Below are 27,650 nucleotides of genomic sequence, written 5' to 3'. Positions count from 1 at the left end.
TAGCTTTCAATGTACGGTCTTGCACTTGATTAAATTTTTTCCTAAGCATTTTGTCATTTTTGATGCTATCATAAATGAAACTATTTTCTTAATTGCATTTTAGGATTGTTAATTGCTAGTGTAGCAATACAACTGATTTTGTGAATTGATTTTTATATCCTGCAAACTTGCTCAACTTTTAAAAATTTTTGTGTGGATTCTTTTCCACACAAAAGTATTTTCCATATATAAGATCTTGTCACCTATAAATAGACGACGTTTTACTTCTTTCTTTATAATCTGGATGCTTTTTATTTCTTTTTCTTGCCTAATTGCCCTGGCTAGGACCTCTAGTACAATGTTGAGTAGAAGTGGTAAGAGTGGACATCCTGTCTTATTCCTGATCTTAGGGAGAAAATATTAAGTTTGATGTTAGCTATATGTTCTGTTTTCTTACAGATGATCTTTATCAGGTTGAGGAAGTTCCTTTCTATTCCAAGTTTGCTGAGTGTTTTTATTATGAAAGGGTGTTAGATTTTGTCAAATGCTTTTTAAGTGTTGAGATGACCATGTGACTTTTGTGCTTTATTCTATCAATATGGTGTATTACATTGATTGATTTTTGGATATTGAACCAGCCTTGCATTCCTGGTATAAATCCTATTTGGTCATAGAGTACACAGTAAGTCCCTTATATAAACCTTCAAGTTGCAAACTTTCAAACATGTGAACACACATTCCCATGTCTAATCACGTAAATTAGTTTACCTGTCTGGTGTACGTTGTCACATGCGTGCACCCTCTACAAGTGGTTGTGCTTTTGTGTACTTTACCGTACAGTTCTGTTTAGAGTATAGTAGTACAGTATCTTTATTTCAAGCCCAGGATGTCCGGAAGCAAGCATAAAAGCAGTGGTGATGTAGCTGGTACTGGTATGAGAAAAAAAGAGCTACTACCCAGACATAACTGGATTGTTTTTTCAGGAGGGTAGATAAAATTGAATCCAGCAAGGAACCAGAACCTGTGCCATGAACGTCAGGCATGAGTGAAATGGCAGCTTGCCCTCTGTCTCCTATTGCTGATGATCCTTCAGCTCTACCATCTCCCACCTCCTCTCCTTCCTCCAGTCAGTAACTCTTCTTGTCTGGTGTTCACTTGATGCCAGCCCCTGTATGCCAGCTGTTGTACTGTACAACTGTACTTTTCAAGGTACTGTACTGTAAGATTAAAAATGTTCTCTTTATTTTTTGTATTTTTTTAATGTATTATTTGTATGAAAAGTGTTAAAAACCTATTACAGTATAGTACTATATAGCCGATTGTGTTAGTTGGGTACCTAGGCTAACTTTGTCGGACGTATGAACAAACTGGACCTACAACTCGTATATGTAGGGGACTTACTGTAATTTTTTTTATGTTGCTGGACTCAGTTTACAGAACAAAGTGAAAAGTGGATCTCGATGGGGCAAACTGAAGGTATCTAGCATAGTTCCCCAAGTCAGTAATCCTGATTCTCAATCCAGTGCTTTTTTTCCATTAGCAAAGTAAATCAACAGTATGAGTACACAATTGATGGTTGTAATGAGAAATGTATAAAAATATGAAGACATGGTTCCCTAGTCTCAAAATACTTATAATATTGATGAGAAGACATATATACATGAAATAATGAGTAAATATTTTAAAACAGGACTATGTGTAGAAAAAAAAATCAAGGTAAGGGGTTACCTTATACTTCTTTTATATTCACATAGTGGAGGGCACAAGCTATTGGCTTCAGTACACAACGCCTAGCTTCCTGGGAGGACTTTTAAACTATCAAAGACTGATACTAGGAAACTAACCTAGAAGAAAAGAACTTTAATGGGTACATACTATGTACTTGGTGTTTTAATATATCCTTAAACCAGAAGCCATAGTTTAGTTATTATTCCTGATTTAAAGATAAAGGAATTAAAGTTCAAAAAATTAAGTTAACTTAAACTGGAAGTGAGGATATGATTCCAGGTGTGTCTGATTTGCCCAGGAGAATTGCTCTCTGTACTACATCCAGATACCAGAAGCATCCTTAAGCATAAGACTTAGAGGTTAGTAGCCTAGCATTCAAGTCTTGTAAACAACATTAATTTGTTATTAAATTTTGAGCAATTCATAGCAACTCTCAGATCCCTAGCTAATCTGTCTAAATAAAATACAGATAATAACATAGCCTGCTCTTATCTCTGGAGGATCATACAGTGAAGTCCAAGCATGGGGGAGGGTTAGGCCAAAATACTAAACATGATGTGTGTGCATGTGTACATGATACTTACATGTCTCTTTCTATATTCCAAAGCCAATATTAAAACTATTAACAGAAACCAATATTAACAGAAACCACTGAGGTTATTATTAGTTTTTAAATAGTCTGCCTCTCATTTCTCATAAATTCCTTGGCAAATATTCTATGTTGAAATCGTACCTGAAAAAGTGAGGAAAGAAGTTAAGATTTAAAAGTGAGGGAAGGGGGACTTGCCTGGTGGTCCAGTGGTAAGGAATCCACCTTACAATGCAAGGGACGCAGGATCGATCCCTGGTCAGGGAACTAAGATCACACATGCTGCGGGGCAACTAAGCCTGCGTGCCACAACTACTGAGCTCATGTGCCTCAATTAGAGAGACTGCATGCCACAAACTACGGAGCCCACACACTCTGGAACCTGCGTGCCACAACTAGAGAAGAGAAAACCCGCACGCCACAACTAGAGAGGTGCCTGTGCACCATACCAAAGAGCCTGCGCACTACACCAGAAGATCCCACATGCCTCAACAAGATCCCACGTGCCACAACTAAGACCTGACGCAGCCAAAATAAATAAAATTAAAAAATAAATAATAAATCTTTTAAAAATAAATAAATAAATAAAAAAAAGTGAGGGAAGGGGCACATTAAAAGAAAGGGAAGGCTTTTGGTATACACATTCATTGGTACCCAAGTTTGTGCATGCTATGTATAGAGGCTCCACTAACTAGCCTCATGACCAAGGGCAAGCTCTTCATATTATGATTCAGTTACTCTCCTAATACAGAAGCATCAGTTCTATTACCAGAGCGATGTTTGTGTAAAATGAGATAATAAATATGGAAGTGACAGAAAAAACTAGAAATGAACCTCACCATTTGGGACCTGCCCATAGGAAAAGCAATTTTCATCACTAGAATCCAGTCTCCATATCTGTGGCCTCAGCGGAAAGAAACAGCTATTCTGATAACCTTCCTAACCTCTCCCAATTCTCTATAGATCTTTGTATACTGTCAGATGAACCTCATAGTTAAGCCATTTCTCTATCTGGGAGCAGAGGTAGAAGTAACCTGATGAACAACAGAGATCACTTCTGCCTTTCTAAGTCTGGGAACTTTTATATCCTACTTCCCAAGTCTAGGAATTTTTATGCTATACCATTTACTCTATATCCTTAGCATCCTGCCCAGGATCCAAAAAAGTACATAATAAAAAGAGAAAATAAAATTTAAAAAAAATCCTCCTTTTAATACTTGGCTACAGATGAGTAAGAGACTCTACCATAATAGAATGGCAATTTTTATTTTACAAATGAAAAGGCAAAATACTGCTACTGAGTTGACCATGAAGTCACATCTGAGTTGAATTTTCATACTTTGCAGTTGAATTTTCCCACCTTGCAGTTGAATTTTCCCAGCTCATCAGTTAATTCCACTGAAAACAGACTAAGCCTCCACTTGTGGAAGAAGCCTAGGCCAGATTTAACCATGATGATGGAGATGGTCAACAAGATTAAGCAAAGGAAATGACTGCATTCTGTTTCAAGTTCTTTTTCTTCTTGGAAACATTCTCCATGGTAATGTAAGACTTAAAACAAAGACTGTGACTGTCCTGGCCAGAGAAGGTTAAAGCTGTGTCACAGAGAACTGTAGACTATTCTTCTACCTTTGTCCAGTGATATCCATCTCTCTCAGAGAGGTGTGGCTAAACCAGAATATTCTTTGCAATAGCATTCAAAGTCCTTACTTGGGTCACATCTGTTACCTTTAGAGAATATTCTGATCTAGAAAGAGAGGCTCCCATAGCAACAGAGGAATTTCTGCAATAGAAGTAATAAAGGAACAGATAATTACATAAGTTGTTAAATGAGCTCTCCTACTGGCACTTCATTTTATAGGCAATTTCATGGCTCAAGAACAAAGTTAGGTCAAGGACCCTGAACTACTATATTTCATAATTTTTATTAATTACTTGAAACATCTAGTATCTAAATCTATCAGATAGTACACTTGATTTTATATCTGGAGTTGTAAATTCTAAGGCTCTTGCTTCTTTTACATTTCATTTTTTCCAACTTAGAAATAATCAACAATTAACTATTAAATATAGGAGTCTCTCAAGTATAATTTAAAAAACATAATAGTTTAAATTCCTTAATAGTGATATAATTTCCAAATAACTGAAAATAGGGAATTCCCTGGCAGTCCAGTGGTTAGGACTCCATACTTTCACTGCCAAGGGTGCAGGTTCAATCCCTGGTTGGGGGAACTAAGACCCCACAAGCTGTGTGGCGTGGCCAAAAACAATAAAATTTAAAGAAATTAAAAAATAAAAATAAAATAACTGAAAATAGCAAAGGTGAGGAAAGACTTAAATATTAACAGTAGGAAAGATAAAAATGACTACGGCTCTTCCATCCTTATATGATAGTTATTAACTTTGCTAAAGGAAATCACAGGTGAATGGCCACACATACATATCTGATTCATTTGAAGTTTAGCTGCTGAATTAGAATTTATTATTAACTGGTCTAAGTTCAGCAATGCCTTAAGGCTTTTTTTTTTTTTTTGCATTACGCGGGCCTCTCACTGTTGCGGCCTCTCCCGTTGCAGAGCACAGGCTCCGGACGCGCAGGCTCAGTGGCCATGGCTCACGGACCCAGCCGCTCCGCGGCATGTGGGATCTTCCCAGACCGGGGCACGAACCCGTGTCCCCTGCATCGGCAGGCGGACTCTCAACCATTGCGCCACTAGGGAAGCCCGTGCCTTAAGGCTTTGAAGGTTAGCCTGTGTTCAGAAGAGCCTGCTTATTTAAGGCAGAAAAAGAACCACTCTGCAGTTAAAAAACTTCAAAAATGACTGTAATACTTACATACTAATCACAACATTCCATTCATTAATCATGCCATCAACTAAGGTTTTCCTGTTTGGGGAAGTAAAGATTAACTGCATTCATTTTTGCAGGAGTCAAAGAATATATTTTTACCGAAACTTCATTCCTGAATCTCTAGCCAACCGAGCGGAACAGTGGAATTCTGTAGCACCTGAACCCTCAAGGATCCTTTGTAGATTTCTGTCTGTTATGCCACCCCCTGTTGGAAAGAATAAGTAATATATTAAATAGAATATATTTTCATATAAGATTTAATGAATAATATGACTGCCAACTCTACCTGGAACCTCCATACTAAAATTTCTCATTGATTTGAGAATTACTCTCTCTTTACTCAGCTAGAATGAATTTAGAAAAAAAAATGATGAAAAGGCAAGACTACAGACTCTGAAGAACAAAAGATAAGGTCAAAGAACCTTTATGACAGAATTTGACATGCCCACTGGTTTATATAACAGTGCTGTACGCTACTGATTTTAAATCTATAAAGATTACTCTAGGGCAAGGAAAATCACTGAGTGCTCTAACCCTGCTTCCCCTCAATTAAAGCAAAATCAAATTGAAGTGAAAGGTAAGATAGACTTGAGGAAGAAGTCACAAAAGCAAAGCCTCCGAAATGTATCTCAAAGAGAAAACCTCCAAGGTTCTTTCTCTGGCCCAGCATTTGATAAACACATAGATCTCACTGGAAATGGGAATAATGCAAGGTGTTATACAGCTTATTTATTATAATATCAACTTTTTGTTTCATTTTACAGAAGAATTTGATTCTACTTTATTAAAACTGCACAATCAAGTATTTTATGACTCATTTGTTTTAATGAACAATCTCTTAAATGTCTGTGTATAAAGAATAATATTCTGAACTGATACCAGATTATAAATATAAAATCAGCTTATTCTTCTTTATATCATTCTCTCCTAATATATAGGATGTATTCAATACATATTTTTAAATGACTGTTAAAATATGTACTTTTTATCTCAAGCTATTCAAGCTACTAAAATGACTTGACTTACACACTCTTTCAGACTCATTAACTCTTTTTCTTGGTGGTACAGTAATATCACTGAGCCCTAAGAAGCAGAAAGAACAGACTGAGAAGTCAGATTTAGATTGGAATCCTGGCTTTACCACTGTGGCCCTTCACAGCTATGTGATCTTAGATAAATTACTTAAATCCACTGAGCCTCAATTTTTTTCACCAAAGAGGGATAGTATTGCCTACTTCACAAACTTGTAAGGATTAAAAGACAAATACATTATTTCCTTCTAATAAATAACAGAATATCTGGCCACTGAAACACATGTTGCTCAGTTATCAGAACATAAGTAATACATTTTCCAAACACAGACTAACAGGTGGGACTTGAAAGAACAGCTAGCTCAATATCCTCTTTATAAAGATAAGGAAACTGGAGCCTAAACTATATTGTAAGCTTCATTATGAAAGTCCCTAGAGGGGAGCTACTAAGTTCTAGTTATCTTTATATTTCCCAATGATGGACACTCATTAGGCATTCAGGTTGACTTACCCAGGAATTTTTACTTGCTGGTAATTACTTACATGAAATTATTATAATTTGTTTATAGATCTATTTGGTGAGCTCCTCAAGTAGAAGGATTACTTCATATACATTACTGTGTTTTTACACCTACCACAGAACCTGTCATATAATTAGCATTTTCTTGGTAAGGTTTGTTAAATAATCACAAATATTTTTGTATATAACATCTTCTTACCTAAGACTGTAAGCCTCTTGAGGAAGTAGTTTCTTGTGTAACTCTGTATCCTAAGTAGTGCCTTGCACATAGCACATAACTTAATAATTACATATAAAGCAAAGACAATCTTACGTTAACAACTGTCTTTAAGTCTGAGTATTAGTTGTCAAGTATAAATATATTTAGTCTTAAATGGAAATGCATCAGACTCAATTAAGTTTCTTTAACATTCCCTGATTAATCTACTAAGGGTCTCAACTTAACAAATAATATATGCTTTCTGTTTGCTCAAGTTTCAGGAACTTGCTACAAGTCAAAGCTTTCCTAAATTTCTGACACTATCCGTCTGTTTGGCTTCTTTATAAAAGTTCGGCTATATCTCACTATCACCATTTTGACCTCTGGTCAGTCTTGGCATCATTGGTATTAAGACAACCAGACATTGTATGCCTTCTGATGTGATGAAATATGAAGTATTCAGAATTATCCATGAAGTATTCCTACCAAAAATTTTTAACCAGAATCTAAACAAGCAGTTTATAGGAAAATACAGAGGCTAGTCTAGGAAATCCATGCTAAACAATATCAAAAGGAAACAATCTGATAAATCCAGAAATTAGGACATTTTACGGGGTAAGTAGTTCAAACTTTTTAAATGTCATTTTTTTTAAAGCAGAAGAAGAAAAGGAAAACTTCTATATTAAAAGATATTAAGAAAGATAAAAACCAAGTACAATACTTGTTCCTTGATTGGATCCTGGTTTGAACGTATCAGCTATAAAAAACATTCTGCGTATAATAAGAGAAAGGAGAGCATTGGCTGAGTATTAAATGGTATTAGGGATTTAGTGTTTATTTTGATAGATGTGATAATGGTATTGCGGTTAGAGTAAAATACCCTTATTTTTTTAGAGACGTATAAAGAGAAAATGTCATAATGCCTTTAATTTAATTTTAAAATACCTCAGGATAAAAAAAAGATGAAACAAATGCGACAAAATGTTAAATCTAGAAATTGAGTACATGAGTATTCATAATGCTGTTTTCTTTTTTATACTTTTGAGAAATTTAATAAGAAAAAATTAAGATTGTCTTTATATTCATCTCATTCTGGATCTAGGTCATCTTATCTAATTCTTTAAAAACTGTTGACTTCTAATGAGCCATTATGTACTTCATTGATCTTAGAGTTATCATTAGGAGTATGTGATCCAACTGTTCTGACTACAAGGAAGAATTTCGTAATCAAAGATTTTCAGAAACTGAGTATTACATTATCCAGGGATATTACCTATGTTTGCTTATACCTTGTCAACAACTAGGACATTTGGCCCTAATGCAGCGTAGCAGCATCAAACTTGGTGTGCCTCACCAGAAATGAACATCTACATTCACAAAATTGTATACTATGGGAAAGCAAGCATGGAGAAACCCCAATCCTTATTTGCTCTTCTCTGAGCAAAACCCTACTAGAGTGTTCCTCATATAAAGTTTTAAATTGCAGCACAGATCCCCCAATCTTAAACATTTTAATCAAATTATATATTCTTTCCCAACACCATGGACTAATACTACCCCCCATACTGTCCTGCCTCTTTTGCTCTTCCTCACTATAGTGTTACACTAGTAAACGGATAGATAAATAAATACCTGGCATTACCACAATCCTGCCTTTTGCCTGAAAAAAGAAAAAAATAAACAATTTTAATATCCTTCTCTTACATGGGATAATAAGGCAGCAAAACAGAAACATAACTATATTAAATTTATTAAGTTACTACTAGTATCTAATTTTCAATAGACCTTTCTGTTTGTTTGGGATCTTGGGTAAGTAAAATGTTCAGTGTAGTAACTCCTTCTACCCAGAAAGGTTATTTTATTGTATTGCTTTAAAGACTTGTACTGTTACAAACACAAAGAATAGGAGAATAAAATATAAAAACTAAATAATCACACCACCTTAAGAAAACCCATTACTAGGGGCTTCCCTGGTGGCACAGTGGTTAAGAATCCACCAGCCAATGCAGGGGACACGGGTTTGAGCCCTGGTCTGGGAGGATCCCACATGCTGCGGAGCAACTAAGGCCATGCACCACAACTACTGAGCCTGTGCTCTAGAGCCCACGAGCCACAACTACCGAGCCCATGTGCCACAACTACTGAAGCCTGCGCGCCTAGAGCCCATGCTCTGCAACAAGAGAAGCCACCGCAATGAGAAGCCTCCCCACCACAACGAAGAGTAGCTCCCGCTCACTGCAGCTAGAGAAAGCGTGCACGCAGCAACGAAAACCCAACAGAGCCAAAAATAATAAATAAAATAAATGTTTTAAAAAAGAAACAAAGAGGGCTTCCCTGGTGGCGCAGTGGTTGAGAGTCCACCTGCCAATGCAGGGGACGCGGGTTCGTGCCCCGGTCCGGGAAGATCCCACATGCCACGGAGCGGCTGGACCCGTGAGCCATGGCCGTTGAGCCTGCGCATCCGGAGCCTGTGCTCCGCAATGGGAGAGGCCACAACAGTGAGAGGCCCACGTACCGCAAAAAAAAAAAAAAAGAAAAGCCACTACTGAAAAATAACACTAATTCTGAGTTCTTGGCATGCGATGGAATGGAAGTAGTTGAATTTAAGTAAGATTTCAGCAGAAAAGAAAGAGGATAGCATAATCGTAAATTACTAGAAAAAATATCTGTTCAAATCATGTGTCCTCAACTAAATTCCCTAGCTTATTATACCAATTAAACAAAACCATAGGTCCATTTTATTGAATATTAAGTAATAAAACTGAACTATATGAATTGATTTAATTTCTGATAATAGGTGTTGAAATTTCCTTACTTTTATTCTAATTTTCATCCCATTTCCTAAATAAATTTCGGTGATATACCCAGTAACACTGAAAGTCAAAAGGAAATCACCTTTTTACAAATGCATACTCAGTGGGAACTCTAGTGGCAGGTAGGTAATAATGACAGAATAAAAATAACATATAATGTTATAACAAGCTCACTAACTTGCAGAATAATACCCTGATCAAATTGCTCTATCATGAAAGTGTTTATCAAATGTCACTTTACTCACTCCTCCATCCATCCAACAAATATTTATTAAGTGCCTACCGTATACCAGACACTGTTGTAGGTATGGAGAATACTGTGACTGAAGGGGTCCAAAATATGCCACTGTGGCATAAAAATTATTTTGAGCTAAAGGCTGAAATTCCTTATCTGCCTAAAAGCAGAGCTTCCCAAAAGAACTGAAAAAGAACTCAACTGTCATAAATCCCCTCACTGGAAGCAGCTCATCAGCACCACACCCAGACAGACAATATCAAAACTATCCTATCTCCCATCTATTCCTCTAAGGATACAATAATCTTTCCAAAAAGTCATTTGTTTTCCCATAAGGGCCCTTTCTCCTTCCACTTCTAAGTCCCTAAGTGCTCTCTTCCCCCTCCTTCAACTCTTAGAAGATGGTATATAAGCCCCAAATTCTAAGCACCTCTTTGAGTCACATTTCTTTGTGAACTCCCATACATACATACACACGTGATTACAATCTTGTTTTCTTGCAAATCTATCTTTTGTCAGTTTAATTTGCAGGATCTCTAATACTGAACCTAGGAGGGTTCACTTTTTTTTTTTTTTAAAAGAGGGTAAAGAAAAAGTTTTTCCTCCTTGACATCATGAGCAAGAGAAAGTTCCTATTCTCATGGGGCTTTCATGTTCAATGAAAACAGACAACAGATAGGTATATTTATAAAATATAAATATTTAAACATACAATAAAAAAAATAAAGGAAATGAAATAGAGAGTAAAAGGGAGAGGGGGCTATTTCATAAAATTTAATAATTGTCAGAGAAATAAGTGAAACAAGGCTGTTTAGTATCCTCAAACAGACTACAGCAAAATACCCACAAAACTAAATATTTACTATCTAGAACGCTGAAATGAGTTTAGGAGCAAAAAAGTCGTATTTACTGTAACTGTTTCTTCCAACTGAAAGCTTTCTAAAACATGGACAAATGTTTAACGGGATGAATTCTATCACTTTTTTTTTTTTGGCCTTCCATAAAAGATTATTTAGAAGTATATGCTTACCTGAGGCTATCAAAGTGATTTACCAATACAGAGCAGTTGCTAAGTGTCAGACCTTGTGCTGAAGTAATCCACAACTATTCTAGGAGGTAGGCACTATTATTATGCTAACTTTGTAGGTAAGGAAACTGAAGTTTAGGATGGTTAGGTAAACTGCCCAAGGTCACTGTTAATAAGTGGCAAAACCAGGATTTAAACATAGACCTTTCTAATCCCAAATCCTATGCTTTAACCAGTATATTGTACTACTAAGTAACTGCTTCAAGAAGTAAAGTTAGCATGATCTCACTTCTATGTGGGATCTAAAAAAGTAAAATACACAGAAGCAGAGAATAGAATGGTGGTTACCAGGGATGAGGAGGTGAAGGAAATGGGTAATGTTGGTAAAATGTTGGTAAAAGGATACAAAGTTGCTATGTAGGATGAGTACATCTATAGATCAAATGTATAGCATGATGACTATAGTCAATAAAACTGTACTGAATACTAAAAATTTGCTAAGAGAGTAGATTTCAGGTACTTTCACCACACACACACACACGCCACACAAGTTAACTATATGAACAGATGAATATGATCTTGACTGTAACCATTTCATTCTGTATATGTACATCAAAACATCATGTTGTACACCTGTTATATATACATATAATTTTTACTTAAAAAAAGTAGTTAGTGTATAAGCATATTTAACCCAGCTCTTCCTGCCAACCAGTGATTAAACTACAAATCTCTCTCTCTCTCTCTCTCTCACACACACACACACACACATACACACACACACACAAATATTTTGAAATGCAATATATGACTACAACAATTATTCTCTACTCCATACTGAGTAACCATTTTAAAATGGAAACCTGACTCATCAATCCTTCTATTTTAAAACCCTTCGGGCTTCCCCAGTGCACCAAGGATAAAATACAAACTCTTAAATAGTTTTCAAGGCTCTGGACAGTATTCTTCTCTTCACATTGAACATTATAGTCATTCTTCAATATCTTAATAAATTTTCACTTTTGTTTCTAGGCCTTTGCATATACTGTTTTGTCTACATGGAGCATCCCCCCCCACCCCACTCTCCCTCTCCCTATTCCCTTTTACATTGATGGCTCCTAATCATCCTTCAAATGAGTAAGACATTGCAGTGTGGATTTCTTTTCTTCTGGGAAGCTAACTACTGTTAATCCCAATCCCTCAAATCTGGGGTTAATTCCTCTCCAATGTGCTCCCACAGCACTTTTTTTTAATATAGTACTCTATTAAAAGTGCCTGTTGTGCACTAGTTTGTAAGGGCAGTGACTACAGACACACACATGCGTGCGTGTGCAGGCACCCCTTGGTCACCACCATAGTGCAAATGCCCTGCACCTTAATATATACTTAATAAATATTTATAAAACCAGTAAGTTCCAGTCTAGAAAAATTTATCTGATCCTCAGGTGAAATTTCTGAAAATTATTTTCATGGTTACAGAAAAGTAAACATAAGCAGATGTCTACACAAAAACACTAAATAATATTATTAATAATAGCAGTAATAATAATTACAGACACTAACATGTATTAAAATCTAATACATATCAAGCACTCTGCTAAGGCTCTTACCAAGAGCCTTTCTTATTTCTTATATTATCTCTTATCTCTACCAATCCTACCTGATCTCTGCCAATCCTCAGAGCAACCCTATATAGGAGATGTTAAACTTATCTCAATTTCACATGAGGAAACAGAGGCTTAAACACTAGTAATCTACTCAACATTATACAGCAAGTGTGAAAACTGTCTCAAATCCAGAACATTCTCATCTCAAAGTCCACACTCACTAACTTAGAATGCCTCTGGACTGGTGTCAGAAAAACACAGACATACTACAATTACAAAGCCATCTTCTGACTGTTCTACAAATGATGCGAACTCACAAGAGGAAATCATATAAGAGAAAAATGTATTTCCTTCCTATCTTGGTAGTTGGGGAGAAATGAGAGAAGGATACAGTTTTAGTTTTTTTTTTTTTGGCCGTGCCATCTGGCATGCAGGATCTTAGTTCCCCCACCAGGGATCGAACCTGTGCCCACTGCAGTGGAAGCGTGGAGTCTTGTTAACCACTGGACCACAAGGGAAGTCCCAGTTTTAGTTTTAGAATTCACCTCGAAATGATAATTTTCTCAAATTTTATGTGGGAACCCCTGAGTATACATAGGTTGACAGCAAGAAGATAGGGCTTAAACTATGCAACGCTGATGGCAGAAGAAAGGTAAAATTTGCTGTGGTTATCCAAATTAGATCAGTTATTTAGGCATTGTCTATAATTTGATCTTAAGAGCCTTGGCTACTAAAAATGCTCATGTGAAAGAAATAAGAATTATAGAATATGTTATTTCCTGCTTGCTATGGAGTAACCACAGTCAGTAATACGTAGTCTCACAACCTCGTTGAACAGCAGAATATCAGAAGTAACCACAACAGAGTCTTAGGAACAAAGGAAGGAAATTGTGTGTACCTGATCTATGAGTCGCTTTATTAGGGGTAGTCCTTCTAGTGCGGAACTGTCGCATCCACTGGTTAATACTCTTTCAAATCCCAAAGTTAAGAGGGTCTCTAGAGCTGCCATTGGATCATGAACCATGTCAAAGGCTGAAATAAATAAAACTGACTTGAATTTTGAACAGGTATCTCTAATACAGTGCTTTCCAAAATGTAGTATACACACAGTGGTATGCTGGACCTAGCTTGTCCTGGCTTGCAAGAGTCAGTTGTTAAATATTCAGGAATTTTGCAAGCATGATTGTCAATCCATTGGCAGCTGAAATTAGTCAAGGTGAAAGTACAAAACCACAGAAATCAACAAATGCTACAAATCAGGGCTCTTTTTCCCTGAGAACCAGTTTACCAGCATACCACAGTCAGCATGCCACCAATGGTAGGCAGGATCATTTTAGATGGTACGCATTTGAACAGATGCATTTACTTAAAGGCAGATTAGAAGTGAAAACTTTCCATTTTTCATTAGTTATAAAGTTTCTCTTTAAAATAAATTTACTTAAGATTTTAAGAAAATTATTAAATAAATTTGCACAAGCAGCCCTTGGATATGGTAAAATTGTAAACATAACAGGCAAGTGACTCAAATTTGGGAGTCTGCTCTAAGGGTTCAAACAAACTGGACAAACAGAATGAAAACATTACACTCACCAGTTCTAGAAAAAGCCTTGGTTCACATTCTCATTATTGACTAATATTTTATTCTAATCCATTTATCCCATGTACTCAAGACTCATAGTATAAGGATAGTTGTTTACAACAGACTATATGAGGTTTCAGTTCCATCCTACTTTCTAAGAGACTTCTCTCCTCCTCACTGAGGAAACTGGCACTAGGAACCCCAAAGAAAACTACTTCTGCTTTGGTTCTCAGCACTGCTACATGATACGCAAGTGCTCATCTATGGTGGATTAGGTGGTAGACCCCTTCCTTTCACCCTTTAGTGTATGTAGGCAGCTAAATGTAACACAGAGGATTTTCCTTTTTTGGTGGCAGTAACTTCTCAGTGATTACACTGTCATAATATTAAATACATGAGTGAAAAAAATGTGGAATACAGGACAATATAACAATAGAAAAACATGGAAATATTTTTGCTAAATTTATTGAAGGAAAAGACAAAAACTTTGAAATGATTTTCTTAGTTTAAGAACAGAAAAATATATTCTATATGGTGGGTTTATTTTGAATTATTTAGCATATCAAATTTTAAACTATATATTTTTCAGATAAATGTTTACTAATTTAAATTACCTCGTATTTTAAAACTTCTCTTTTTTTTTGGCTAGCTTCAAAGTTCTGACTTTTAAGCGATCTAACATCTTTTAGTTATTGCTAGTTTATGAGAAGCATTGCTAAACAGCAAGTCAAGAAAGTTTTCTGGTGTTACTCATTTCATAAAGAAACAAGGATTACAAATGCTATATACCTAATTTCTATAAATGGATGCAAATCCTAGTGTCCACTCTCATCCTAATCTCTGGATGCTTACTCAAAAGGACAAAAAAAATTCAATAATTTCTCATGCATATCATCAAATAAAAAAAAAAACTGAAGACTTCTTTCTTTTCATGTGCAATGGCAGTGCCTCTGAAGGCAAAATTCACACTTGTTCCTCCATTTTACCAATGCTAGGCAAAAATGTATGGAAATTGTAACTGCCTGATTTAGAGGTAAGAAGTATTTTCATATAAAATTACCAGATACTTTTTAGAAATCATTCTGATGCAGACAAGCTATCAATAATGTACAATAATTTTGTGCACTATAGTGAACATTTGTTCATTGATTATCCAGCACCTATTTCTTCTCTCCTCTTCCTAATAGTACCCAATTCTTCATCAGATACCCACCCCCTCTCTGCCCATGAATCTTATATTCACCTGGGAAAGCTGACCTCACTCCTAGCTCCAGAATGATCTTATCTGGCTTAAGCCAAGCAGCACATTTCCTTTCACTGGCCACAGTGATTTATCCTTTTTGAGACTGCACATGACCTGAGGCAAACTAATAAAAATGAATCTCAGGATTCTTGCTTGGAAAGCTGTGACAAGCACATGCACTTGTAGGCGATGCTTACTCTCTCCCTCTATTATATGCCACCACCACCACCTTCTGCTTTTAACAACTTCTCATAACTAAGGCTTCATATTTTCTAGAAATTGTGCATCTCTAAATTTACAACTGTTAGTCCCATGAACCAGTATAAAAAAACCAATTGGTAACACTGTAATGACACTATACAACTGTGTTCCAGAAAAAAGGTTGTGGCATTTGGTGAAATGAGAAAACTGACACCGTTCAACAGAACTTCTAAAATGGAAATGACTCACCTCGGTGGAAAGTGACTGGCAGAGGACGACAAATAGCTATATAAAGAAAATCACATGACAACATGAATGAAAAGATCATCACTGATCACTATTTACAGAATTCTCCATGTTAGAATGAACTTTTTAATACTTTCTTCTCTTAAGTGAAGACACTGGACTAAAATAATAAAAAAATGGCAACCTTCCAAATCCAAAAGTCCTATGTTTCCATTAATCTCTGATTTTCATTTAAAAAAAAATAGTCATCCACTTCTTAAGAGGCACCAAATAAAAACTATATGATTTGGCAACTATAAGGGTAGCATTACATCTATTACTTACCCTTCTGAAAATCTTCAAGAAATACTCTGGCCTAGTAATATAAGTAGTTTGCTTCTGTCCTCTCTACATCTCCCCATCCTCACCAACTGTAATAGCTTTTCAACTTTTTGGTGCTGTGATTAAAGGAATCAAGGTAAATTTCCCTTAAACCCTAAAGGAACAGTAGCAGAACCCAATTGATAGTAACTGAGAGAGTCAGGAGGGCTATGTCACACATAGTCTCTACCCAAAACACCTAAATAGCTAGTGTTTAAAATAGGTTAGTATAAGTGTCTGCAGGTGTGAATGAAAAGTCAGTTTTGTGATTGCGTTTTTCTATATTGGGAGTATTCAATGCAATCATCATTAGAGGCTTTTTGGTCTCAGATACAAATTCTTACCCACAAGGGACATGCACAGTTCTTTGTCAATGTGTCCATCTTCAGTCAGTGCCCCAAATACCAAACCATCAGCACCATAAAGCTTGGCAAGACGAATGTCAGCCTTCATCACCTCAACTTCACGGTCTGAATATAAAAAATCACCTCCACGTGGCCGAATCATCACAAAAACTGGTATCTGGACATACTGCTTCACTACTTGAAGGACACCTATAAGAATAAAGCAGACTAATTAAAATTCAAATGTGAGCTAAAAGCTCAAGGAAGTCAATAAAATATTACTGTACTGGTCTTTTACATTTGCTCTGGTGTATCACTTCTACAAGAAATGGAAGAGTTGATGGAATAAACCATAGAAAGATGGATCTAAAGGAAAAAGGAGACACTGAGTAGAAAAACGTACATATAGTAGAAGTTACATAATAAGAAAATCAAGGGTAAATAAAAAAGCAATTTAGAAAATAGAAGGAAGTTACCACATTTTAAAAGCACTTGTCAGTTGACTCAACTAAATTCTTTTACTGGAATGTGACACTTGAAAGTGTAATAACTACCAGGCTCTATGTTCTGCCAATATATTCCCTAAGATCCAGTTTCTCCTTCATAATGATTACAGCTCTATTTAAAACCTACTATAGAGGTGGTTACATAGTTCTAAAGTTTATGATTCCTTAATGGAAAACGGTATTTAGCAAAGCCTTTTTTTTTCTTTTTGCAGTACACGGGCCTCTCACTGTTGTGGCCTCTCCCGTTGCGGAGCACAGGCTCCGGACGCACAGGCTCAGCGGCCATGGCTCACGGGCCAGCTGCTCCGCGGCATGTGGGATCTTCCCGGACTGGGGCACGAACCCGTCCTCTGCATCGGCAGGCGGACTCTCAACCACTGCACCACCAGGGAAGCCCCAAAGCCTTTTTTTAAAATAAGAGATATGCAAAAGGGAGCGAAGTTGTACTTATTTGTGATTTTATGAGGAGATCTATGAATAAAAGTACCCAAATCTGACACAATTCATGGCTAGTTCAGAAACACTCAATGGTATAAGATCTGTGGCAAGCACCATTAGTGTTTACCCAATGTGAATTTACGTCTTTTTCCTTGCTACAAGAACCCCAATTCTGCATGGGATAGCAATATGCCCATCACCAAGTAATGAATCATACATGACTGCTGTTGCAAAAAACAGAGTGCACTCAAACAACAGGTATGTTCTAGGTATTTCACAGAGTGGCCAGGGAATGCCCTCCTTTATTTTAGAGAGAAGAGTCCAAAAGCCCATTGCATATATAAACCTTTTATACTAAATAACGCTATCATCCATCTCAGAGTAAAATATAGGAGTCAAAATTTCATATAGGGACTTGGGCTTCTGACCGAGACAGAGTAACAGGAACTGGATTTACCCTTCCACCCATAAAACCAAAAAACAGACAAAACATATGAAACAATGGTTTGCAACAAAGGATAATGTTGCCTGAGAGATGGGAAACAAATGAGGTGAGCTCTCTGAATGACCCAGATTACTATCTTGAGAGTTTTCCAGGCCACAGCATAGGGAGGGGGAACCCAGGTGGAGGCCAGAGAATTCTCTGAGTTGAGGAGACAAAGCTGAGAGTCCAGGAAGACCAAGTGGCTAGAGTTCACAGCAGAGAATAGCAGGGAGGAGAGAAAGAGAACCCTGGAGATCTGCACAGAACCACACCCCCCCTTCCCGCTAATATTCAGCTGAGTACTGATCGGCATATGCACGCAAGGAAACTACACAAAGCCAGGGAAAGACCCACTGAAAAGAATTAGAAGAAATAGTGCCTGTCATTCACACCAGGCCAGGAATAATGCCTGTTCCCACCAGCCACACAGGAAAATTTCAAGATTCATGGGGCACTGGGTAGAGTACACAGAAGGTCTTGCCTCAGTAGTGGGGAATAACACTATTCCAGACCCACTCAACAAATTTTAAAAACCCAATCCAAAATGAACAAACTGTTTCCAATACCTAACTGCTCAAGAATATTTATAGGAATACAAAAATATCCAGTACCCAGCAAAGTAAAATTCATAATGTCTTACATACAATGAAAAATTATCAGGTAGAAAAACAAGATACATCATTAGGCGAAAATCAATCAAACAAAACCAACCTAGAACTGATACAGATGTTAGAATTAGCAGCCAAGTCATTAAAATAGCTATTGTAACTTTATTCTATATGTTCAAAAAAGCTAAAAAGTGACATGAGAGATATAACAACAATCTCAAATATCTAGGGATGAAAACTACAGTGTGTGAGATGAAAAATACACTAGGTGGGATTAACAGCAATTAGACATTGCAGAGAAAAGATCAGTAAACTTGAAAACAAAGGAATAGGATCTATAGAAAATGAAACAGAGAAAAAGTTTTTTTTAAGAGTAGTTCATCAGTGAGCTGTGGAACAACTTTAAGCAGCCTTAAGTAAGTTAGTTGAAGTCTTTGAAGGAGGGAGTGGAGGACATTAAATGCTGAAAAATTTCCAAATGTGATGAAAAGTATAAATGCACATGTCCAAGAAACATGAAAAAAACTACACTCAGGTATATCATAATCAAATTGTTCAAAACCAAGAATAAAAAACAAAATCTTAAAAGTAACCAAGAGAGGGCTTCCCTGGTGGCACAGTGGTTGAGAGTCCGCCTGCCAATGCAGGGGACACAGGTTCGTGCCCCGGTCCGGGAAGAGCCCACATGCCGCGGAGCGGCTGGATCCGTGAGCCATGGCCGCTGAGCCTGCGTGTCCAGAGCCTGCGCGTCCGGAGCCTGTGCTCCACGACGGGAGAGGCCACAACAGTGAGGGGCCTGCGTACTGCAAAAAAAAAAAAAAAAAAAAAAACCAAGAGAAAGACAAATTACACAGAAAAGAACAAAGGTTTGGATGGCAGATTTCCTGTCAGAAACAATACAAGCAAGAAGACAGTGGAGAAGCATCTTTAAAGTCCTGGCAGAATAAAACTGTCAACCTAGAATTCTACACCCAGCAAAAATATCTTTCAAAAAATGGGGAAAGGTGTTTTCAGATATACAAAAGCTGAAAGAATAAATCACCAGCACATTGTATTACAAAAAATGTTAGAAGAATTACTTCAGGCAGAAGAAAAATGAAACCAGATGAAAATATAGATCTATACAAAGGAAGAGCATCAGAAATGGTTAATTACACATGGGTAAATAAGATGTCTTCTTATTATTTCAGCCTCTTTAAAAGATAACTGGCTCTTTAAACAAAAATAATAACAATGCAGTGTGGGGTTTTTAACATATGTAAAAGAAAAATGTATGACAACAGCACAAAGACTAAGAGGGGTGAAATGAAGACAAAAGTCAGTATACCAAGGATGCCAGAATGGAAAGATAAAAAAAAAACACAGTCCTTGACATTACTGCAGAGCATATGAACCGATATTAACAGTAACTTAATCTCAACTTTATGATATATAAGGGAAAAAAACATCTATTTGATCACATCTGTGATAGACAAGTTTATTTGCAACCATAAACATTTCTAACTGATACAATATCCATGGCATAGTTAACATGTTAGTAACTTCAGTAAAAGATCCCAATGAAACAGATTATCAATTGTCTCCAGGCTCTATAAACTCCTATGAGAAAATCTGAAAAATGGACACTTACCCATGCTCGGTGTGGTTCCTCCTTCCACTAAGCCAGAACATAATTCAATGCGATCAGCACCTATAATAAGAAAAGCATTGCTAAGCATAATAATTTTTTTAATTAAAAAAATTAAGAAAAAATTTCAAAAGCATTGCTCAAAAGTTATTGTCCAAAATAAACTCTTATTAAACAGCAAACTTAACATTTTTTTTCTAAATATAGAACAGAGTCTTAGAAACTGAGAGAAATCAAAAAAACTAGAGTAAAACTCTATTTTTAAACCCAACTATATTCTGCAACCCACATTGTTACTGACAAATTTAAGAGTTAATTCAAGTTAAGCTAGGTCTCTTAAAATTTTGTATTATAGGGTTGCTTCTCTATGTACAAGGAAGTGATTTAGAATAAAGAAGTTTCTGGATTGACCACAGTGGAACACTGACTCTTCATTGATTAAAAAAATAGCAATCTTGGGGGCTTCCCTGGTGGCGCAGTGGTAGAGAGTCCGCCTGCCAATGCAGGGTACATGGGTTCGTGCCCCGGTCCGGGAAGATCCCACATGCCGCAGAGCGGCTAGGCCCGTGAGCCATGGCCGCTGAGCCTGCGCCTCTGGAGCCTCTGCTCAGTAGCGGGAGAGGCCACAACAGTGAGAGGCCCACGTACCGCAAAAAAAAAAAAAAAAAAAAAAAAAAAAGCAATCTCGGGACTTCCCTTGTGGCGCAGTGGTTGGGAATCCTCCTGCCAGTGCAGGGGACACGGGTTTGAGCCCTGGTCCAGGAAGATCCCACATGCCATGGAGCAACTAAGCCTGTGCACCACAACTACTGAGCTTGTGCTCTAGAGCCCATGAGCCACAACTACCAAGCCCACGTGCCACAATACTGAAGCCCACATGCCTAGAGCCCGTGCTCTGCAACAAGAGAAGCCACTGCAATAAGAAGCCTGCACACCGCAACGAAGAGTAGCCCCTGCTCACTGAAACTAGGGAAAAGCCCGTGTGCAGCCATGAAGACCCAATGCAGCCAAAAATAAATAAATAAATACATAAATTAAAAAAAATAAAATAAATAAAATAAAAATAAAAGATGAAAATCAGTTTCTTCAACAAACTATAAGGAAAGAAAAGAAAGAATTAAAGAAAGAAAAAAGGGAAACATAGACTGAAACAGACATATCAAAAAACTATGTTTATATCTTGATTCAAAGAACTGTAAAACAAAACAAAACAAAACTGTGTGAGCCAACTGGGGAAAGCTGAAAACTAATTTTTGATGATATTAATATTAATATTAATAAATATTATTTTAAAAAGATGTTACTGATATTTTGGTTATTATTATTATTTTTAAAGGTTATTATTATTTTTTTTAAACCTTTTAGAGATACTGAAATATTTGCAGATGAAATGACATAATGTCTGGGATTTGCCTCAAAATAATTTGGGGATGGGAGAGGGAAGGTAGGAATATAGATCAGAGGTCAGCAAGTGATGGTCTGCAGGCCAAAGGCTCACAAGCTTCTTTTTGTTATGGCATTCAAGTTTAATATGTTTTCGTGTATTTTTAAAATTTTATTTATTTTTTTATGGTCATGTTGGGTCTTCTTTGCTGCACACGGGCTTTCTCTAATTGTGTTGAGCGGGGACTACACTTCATTGCAGTGCACGGGCTTCTCATTGTGGTGGTTTCTCTTTTTGTGGAGCACAGGCTCTAGGCACGTGGGCTTCAGTAGTTGTGGCATGTGGGCTCAGTAGTCACGGCTTGTGGGCTCTAAAGCGCAGGCTCAGTAGTTGTGGCGCATGGGCTCAGTTGCTCGGTGGCATGTGGCATCTTCCTGGACCACGGCTCGAACCCATGTCCCCTGCATTGGCAGGTGGATTCTTAACCACTGTGCCACCAGGGAAGTCCTGTTTTCGTGTATTTTTAAAAAACATACATTTCATACAACTGACCCATATCATACAATTCACCCTTTTACAGTGTATAATTCAATGGTTTTTAGTATGCTCACAGAATTTTGCAACCACTGTCACCAATTTTAGAACGTTTTCATCACCCCAAAAAGAAACCTCACACCCTTCAGCAGTCACTTTCCCTTCTCCCCATGCTCCTCAGTCCTCGGCAACCACCAATCTACTTTGTCTATAAAAAAATTGCCTATTCTGGATATTTCATATAAGTCGAATCATACAATATGTGGTATTTTTGACTGCTTTCTTCCACTTAGAATAATATTTCAAGATTCATCTATGTTGTAGCTTGATCAGTACTTCATCCTTTTTTTATTGCCAAACTGAGAATGGTTTTTACATTTTCAAAGGATTTTTTAAAAAAACAAAGAAGAATATATGACAGAGACCAAATGTGGCCAGCAAAGTCAGAAATATATTCTGTCTTGCTCTTAACAAAAAAGTTTGCTCACCCCCAATATAAATGAAAGATTGGCCATATACTGAAAATGATTAAAGCTGATGGGTACCTGGTGATTCATTATACTATTCTCTCTACTTTTGTATATGTTTGAAATTTTCTATAATAAAGTTTAAAAATTTTTCTGATCCTGAAATGATGGGAATTCCTGTGCTTCCTGTTAAAGCAAGTTCAGGGTGCAAAAGAAACCATGAGGTAAAATATATCATGTTCAAAAAAAAAAAGATTATGATAAAAGTCCTCACAATGAAAAAAGCATCAAATCTCTAAAATCAGTGGCCTGAAAAAAATTAAATCTTTGCTAAATTCAATTTTTAAAAAGTTAGTTAGGGCTTCTCTGGTGGTGCAGGGACACAGGTTAGATCCCTGGTCTGGGAAGATCCCACATGCCATGGAGCAACTAAGTCCATGTGCCACAACTACTGAAGCCTGCCCACCTAGAGCCCGTGCTCCACAACAAGAGAAGCCACCGCAATGAGAAGCCCACGGACCACAACGAAGAGTAGCCCCTGCTCTCTGCAACTAGAGAAAGCCCGCATGCAGCAACGAAGACCCAACGCAGCCAAAAAAAAAAAAAAAAGTTGGTTAGTAAGCACTATTATAGACACCTGACTCAAAATGTAACCTACTGGGGAAGTAAGACTAGATGATCAGTAGGTTTTCTAGTTGGTTGGTTGTTTTCAAAAGGTTTACTGGGATCCTTAGAGATCACAAAGGTTCCTGAGGTCAGTTCACAGGATTCATTTTCAGACTTTTAAAAGGACTGACAATTGCCATGATTTTCTAATTTCTCTTACCTCCTCTTTCTGCATTTACAGCTGACTCCACTGAATCAACACACACTTCCATAAGAAACCCATTTGCTGCTCCTAAAATATACAGAGAACAATGAAATTTCATGATGATACTATCCGTCCAGACCAAGTGACCACAAATATTTTACATTTTGCTGCCAAAATCCAAATGTCTAATAATAGGTAAGTATGTAAGTACACTAGGGCTCATGAATGCAATAAAATACCATATTAATTGTTAAATTGATGTCTCTGGACTGCAAAATAAAAACACAGACATATGCATAAGAAATATTGAGAAATGCCCATCGACAGACTAATGGATAAAGATGTGGTACATATATATAAGGGAATATTATTCAGCCATAAAAAGGAACAAAATTGGGTCATTTGTAGAGATGTGGATGGACCTAGAGACTGTCAAACAGAGTGATGTAAGTCAGAAAAACAAGTATCATATATTAATGCATATATGTGGAACCTAGAAAAATGGTACAGATGAACTGGTTTGCAAGGCAGAAATAGAGACACAGATGTAGAGAACAAACATATGGACACCAAGGGGGGAAGTGGCGGGGGTTGGGGTGGTGGTGGGATGAATTGGGAGATTCGGATTGACACGTATACACCAATATGTATAAAACATAACTAATGGCCTTCCCTGGTGGCGCAGTGGTTGAGAGTCCGCCTGCTAATGCAGGGGACATGGGTTCGTGCCCCAGTCCGGGAAATTCCCGCACACCGCAGAGCGGCTGGGCCCGGGAGCCATGGCCGCTGAGCCTGCGCGTCCGGAGCCTGTGCTCCGCAACGGGAGAGGCCACAACAGTGAGAGGCCCGCGTACCACCAAAAAAAAACCCCACATAACTAATAAAAACCTGCTGTATAAAAAAATTAATTAAATTAAAAAAAAAGAAATTATACTGAGAAAAATATACACTGAATGCCAAGTTAATCTTCCTAAAACACAGACCTCATCATCACATTCCAGGTCAAGATTCTTTCGATGCTTCTCAACACCTGCAGAATATGTTTAAACTTCTTCATAAGGTATGTATGTTTAAGAGCAGGAATGGATCTCAAATCCTGACCAGACAACTGACTTGTGTGATTCTAGACAAATACTTAGCCTAAGTTTTCTATAAAACAGAATAGGTTTTAGTACCTACCTCAGAGTAGTGAGGATAAAATGAGATAATTCATTTAAAGTGTATAGTACCCACTAAGTATACAAAAAGTACTAGTTGTCATTCATTAACTATACATTATTTCCTCTGTATGCCTCAAGTTCCCCCTGATCCCCATCCCTGCTCTTGGTTATGCCATCTCCTCAATCCACAGTGCTTCCAGCTCTATCTTTGAATGCTAAAATCTTCCAAGGTTCATGTCAAATCACATTTCCATGATATTTCCTCTCCCAAAGTAGGAAATTGTATCTCCCTTTTTTGAACTCATATAACTCTTCATAAACTATATGTTCCTCTTTAAAACACTAACTCTATCTCTTTAATACATTATTTTCTCATATTATTATTTATGTAGATAGGTGTCTGATCACTCTTACTTAACCTAAACCTCCTAAGTAAAGTCTTTATGTGAGAAATCTTTATTATTACCCACAGTAAGAACATTGTCTACCACAGTACACAATAGACACACGAAGATTTACTAAAGGCTGAATATTTATAAATTCATAAAAATTCATGTATTTACACTAAAGAGTGTGATAAAACAGAGTTTTAAATTTTTTCTATAAGTTAAGCACATACTGTTTTAAAAAATTAAAACTACTGAATGCATACTTAATAATGCCTAAAAGAATGTTCACCACCTACTGATAATTGTTAGTACTGGGTGGTGAGATTTAAAATTACTTTTACTTTCTTCTTTTTACCTTTCTATATTGTTTGATTTTTTCTACCCGATGTTGCTTTTATAGTTTTTTTAAAATCAATTTTCAATTTGAAAAACAAAAATCTGTCGTCCACTAACATCAAACTGTAACTGCCTCATTTATTTAAGAGAAGACTATCAGAAAGAGCTAAGTGACACTCTGTGCTCTTAACCAACAGCACTGCATTAATTCCATGGGTTTCCTGATAGCCACCCACACCAGCTGTCAGATCAATCTAACTGAACAGTGCTGCAGGGGTACTATTTGCCTCACACAAGAAAACACCTTGGTGGGAATTCCCTGGCGGTCCAGTGGTTAGGACTCCGTGTTTTCACTGCCAGGGCCCGGGTTCACTACCTGGTAGGGGAACTAAGATCCCGAAATCTCGTGGCTCAATCTTGGCCAGGAGAGGGTGGGGACGCACACTTACAGAACAAACTTACCAGGGGAGAAGGATGGGGGGGAGGGACAGACTGGAAGTTTGGGATTGACATGTACACACTGCCATGTTTAAAATAGATAACCAGGGCTTCCCCGGTGGCGCAGTGGTTGAGAGTCCGCCTGCCGATGCAGGGGACACAGGTTCGTGCCCCGGTCCGGGAAGATCCCACATACCGCGGAGCGGCTGGGCCCATGAGCCATGGCCGCTGAGCCTGCACGTCCGGAGCCTGTGCTCTGCAACGGGAGAGGCCACAACAGTGAGAGGCCCGCGTACCGCAAAAAATAAAAAAAATAAAAATAAATAAATAGATAGATAACCAACAGGACCTACTGTATCGCACAGGGAACTCTGCTCAATACTCTGCAATAACATAAATGGGAAAAGAATTTGAAAAAGGATACAGGAAAATGTATAACTGAATCACTTTGCTGTACACCTGAAACTAACACAACATTGTTAATCTACTCTACTCCAATATAAAATAAAAATTTAAAAAAAAGAGTAAGGCAATTGTCCTAAAAAAGGAAGTTATTTGTAGGGATCAAAGAAGAGGACATTTGTTTGGAGCAGCAGTTCTCAAAGTGGGGTAGTCCAGTTAACTCTGGACTAGGGCACTCTAACACACTTTCAGAGTCCGTACAGTGAAAATTATTTTCATAGTAATACTGAGACTTTGCCTTTTTCACTCTCATTCTCTCACAAGCGGAGTGAAGTTTTGGGGAGGCTACTTGACCTGTCAGATTGAATGCAGAAGCAGGTATGAGAATTCCATTTAGCCAGATGTTAAAGAGATCTGCAAAAATACAAAACATTGGCACTATTCTCACTATTTTTTGTTTGCTCAGGAAAATGGTGATTTTTTTTTCATAAAAAATGTTGTGTTAACATGTAATGGGTTTATTATGTTTTTTTCTAGTTAATAAATATTTTTTTAATTCCTGTTTTAATTTCTAACGTGGACAATATCGATAGATTTAACCTATATAAATAAAAGGTCTTTGGGGGTCTGAATAATTTTAAGAGGGCCAAGGGGTCTTGAGATTAAAAAGTTTGAGAACTGCTAGTTTGGAGGAACCAAGAGTTTACGGAGGACGGATCTGCCAAATTCCCTAACACCCGCTATGCCAGCGCACCCTGGCCCGTTAGGAAGAACTCCGGGCTTGGGGCAGCTAAGCTCTGCCACTTGGGAGGGGTGTGGCTTTAGGGGCAATCCTCGACCCCGCCGCAGAAGCTACAGGTTATTAAGCGGTCCCCACAGGTTTGGCACTGAGCTCCGCGCTCGACACTGAACCATCACAGCGGTGCCGTGAGGGGGTACTGGTATCCTCAGTGGAGAAGGGAAAAGCGAGGCGGAGAGAAGAAGTTAACCGACTTGAATACGGTCGCACAACGAGATGTGGGGCGCCGGGATTCGAACCCACATATCTGGCTCCAGAGCCGGGCCACTCTCGCCACCAGCCCCCGGGTTTCCACACGTTTAAAGCCGGAATTACAGAATATACCGCACGGGGGCGGGGGGGGGGTTGCTGAGAGGAGCAGGAGCAAGTACTTCCAGGGATATCGCGATTAATCCTCCGGCCAGAACCACCGCCAGGCCCGGCCCTCACCCCGGAGCGAAGTTGGCCGACCGCCCCCTCCCCGCCCCCTTCCGCACCCGCCTTCCCGGACGGTATCCGCGCTCGCTTCCGCCCGGACGAGGCTCCCTGCCTCTTCATGCTCCACGCGTTCCTCCCACTTGCGTCTTCGGTTTCCACTCAAGAGTCCGGGTTCCAGAGCGCGCAAGCAGACAGGCGCGTCCTCACGGCTGCGCACACCCCAGCGCGTCCCCGATTTCCACGCCCCAGCAGACCCCGCGAAAGCCCAGGAGCTAGCGCAGGCGCAGTCACTGCTCGCC

General features: G+C 38.0%; 1 protein-coding gene across 1 annotated transcript; it reads right to left on the bottom strand.

The window, feature by feature from the left end:
- Positions 1 to 3,964: 3,964 nt before the first annotated feature.
- CUTC (cutC copper transporter) lies at positions 3,965 to 27,471 on the bottom strand (the record flags this gene model as incomplete). The annotated part of the gene is made up of 9 exons (XM_079718441.1): positions 3,965 to 4,079; positions 5,246 to 5,351; positions 8,529 to 8,556; positions 13,477 to 13,610; positions 15,851 to 15,886; positions 16,552 to 16,761; positions 20,218 to 20,277; positions 23,426 to 23,497; positions 27,411 to 27,471. 9 exons carry the CDS (start codon positions 27,469 to 27,471, stop codon positions 3,965 to 3,967), a joined length of 822 nt encoding a protein of 273 aa, XP_079574567.1.
- Positions 27,472 to 27,650: the final 179 nt, after the last annotated feature.

The sequence above is a fragment of the Hyperoodon ampullatus genome, assembly GCF_949752795.1.
Source record: "Hyperoodon ampullatus genome assembly, chromosome: 1".
NCBI lineage: Eukaryota > Metazoa > Chordata > Mammalia > Artiodactyla > Ziphiidae > Hyperoodon > Hyperoodon ampullatus.
The sequence above is the reverse complement of the archived record's forward strand: the minus strand, read 5'-3'. Positions and strand labels throughout refer to the sequence as shown.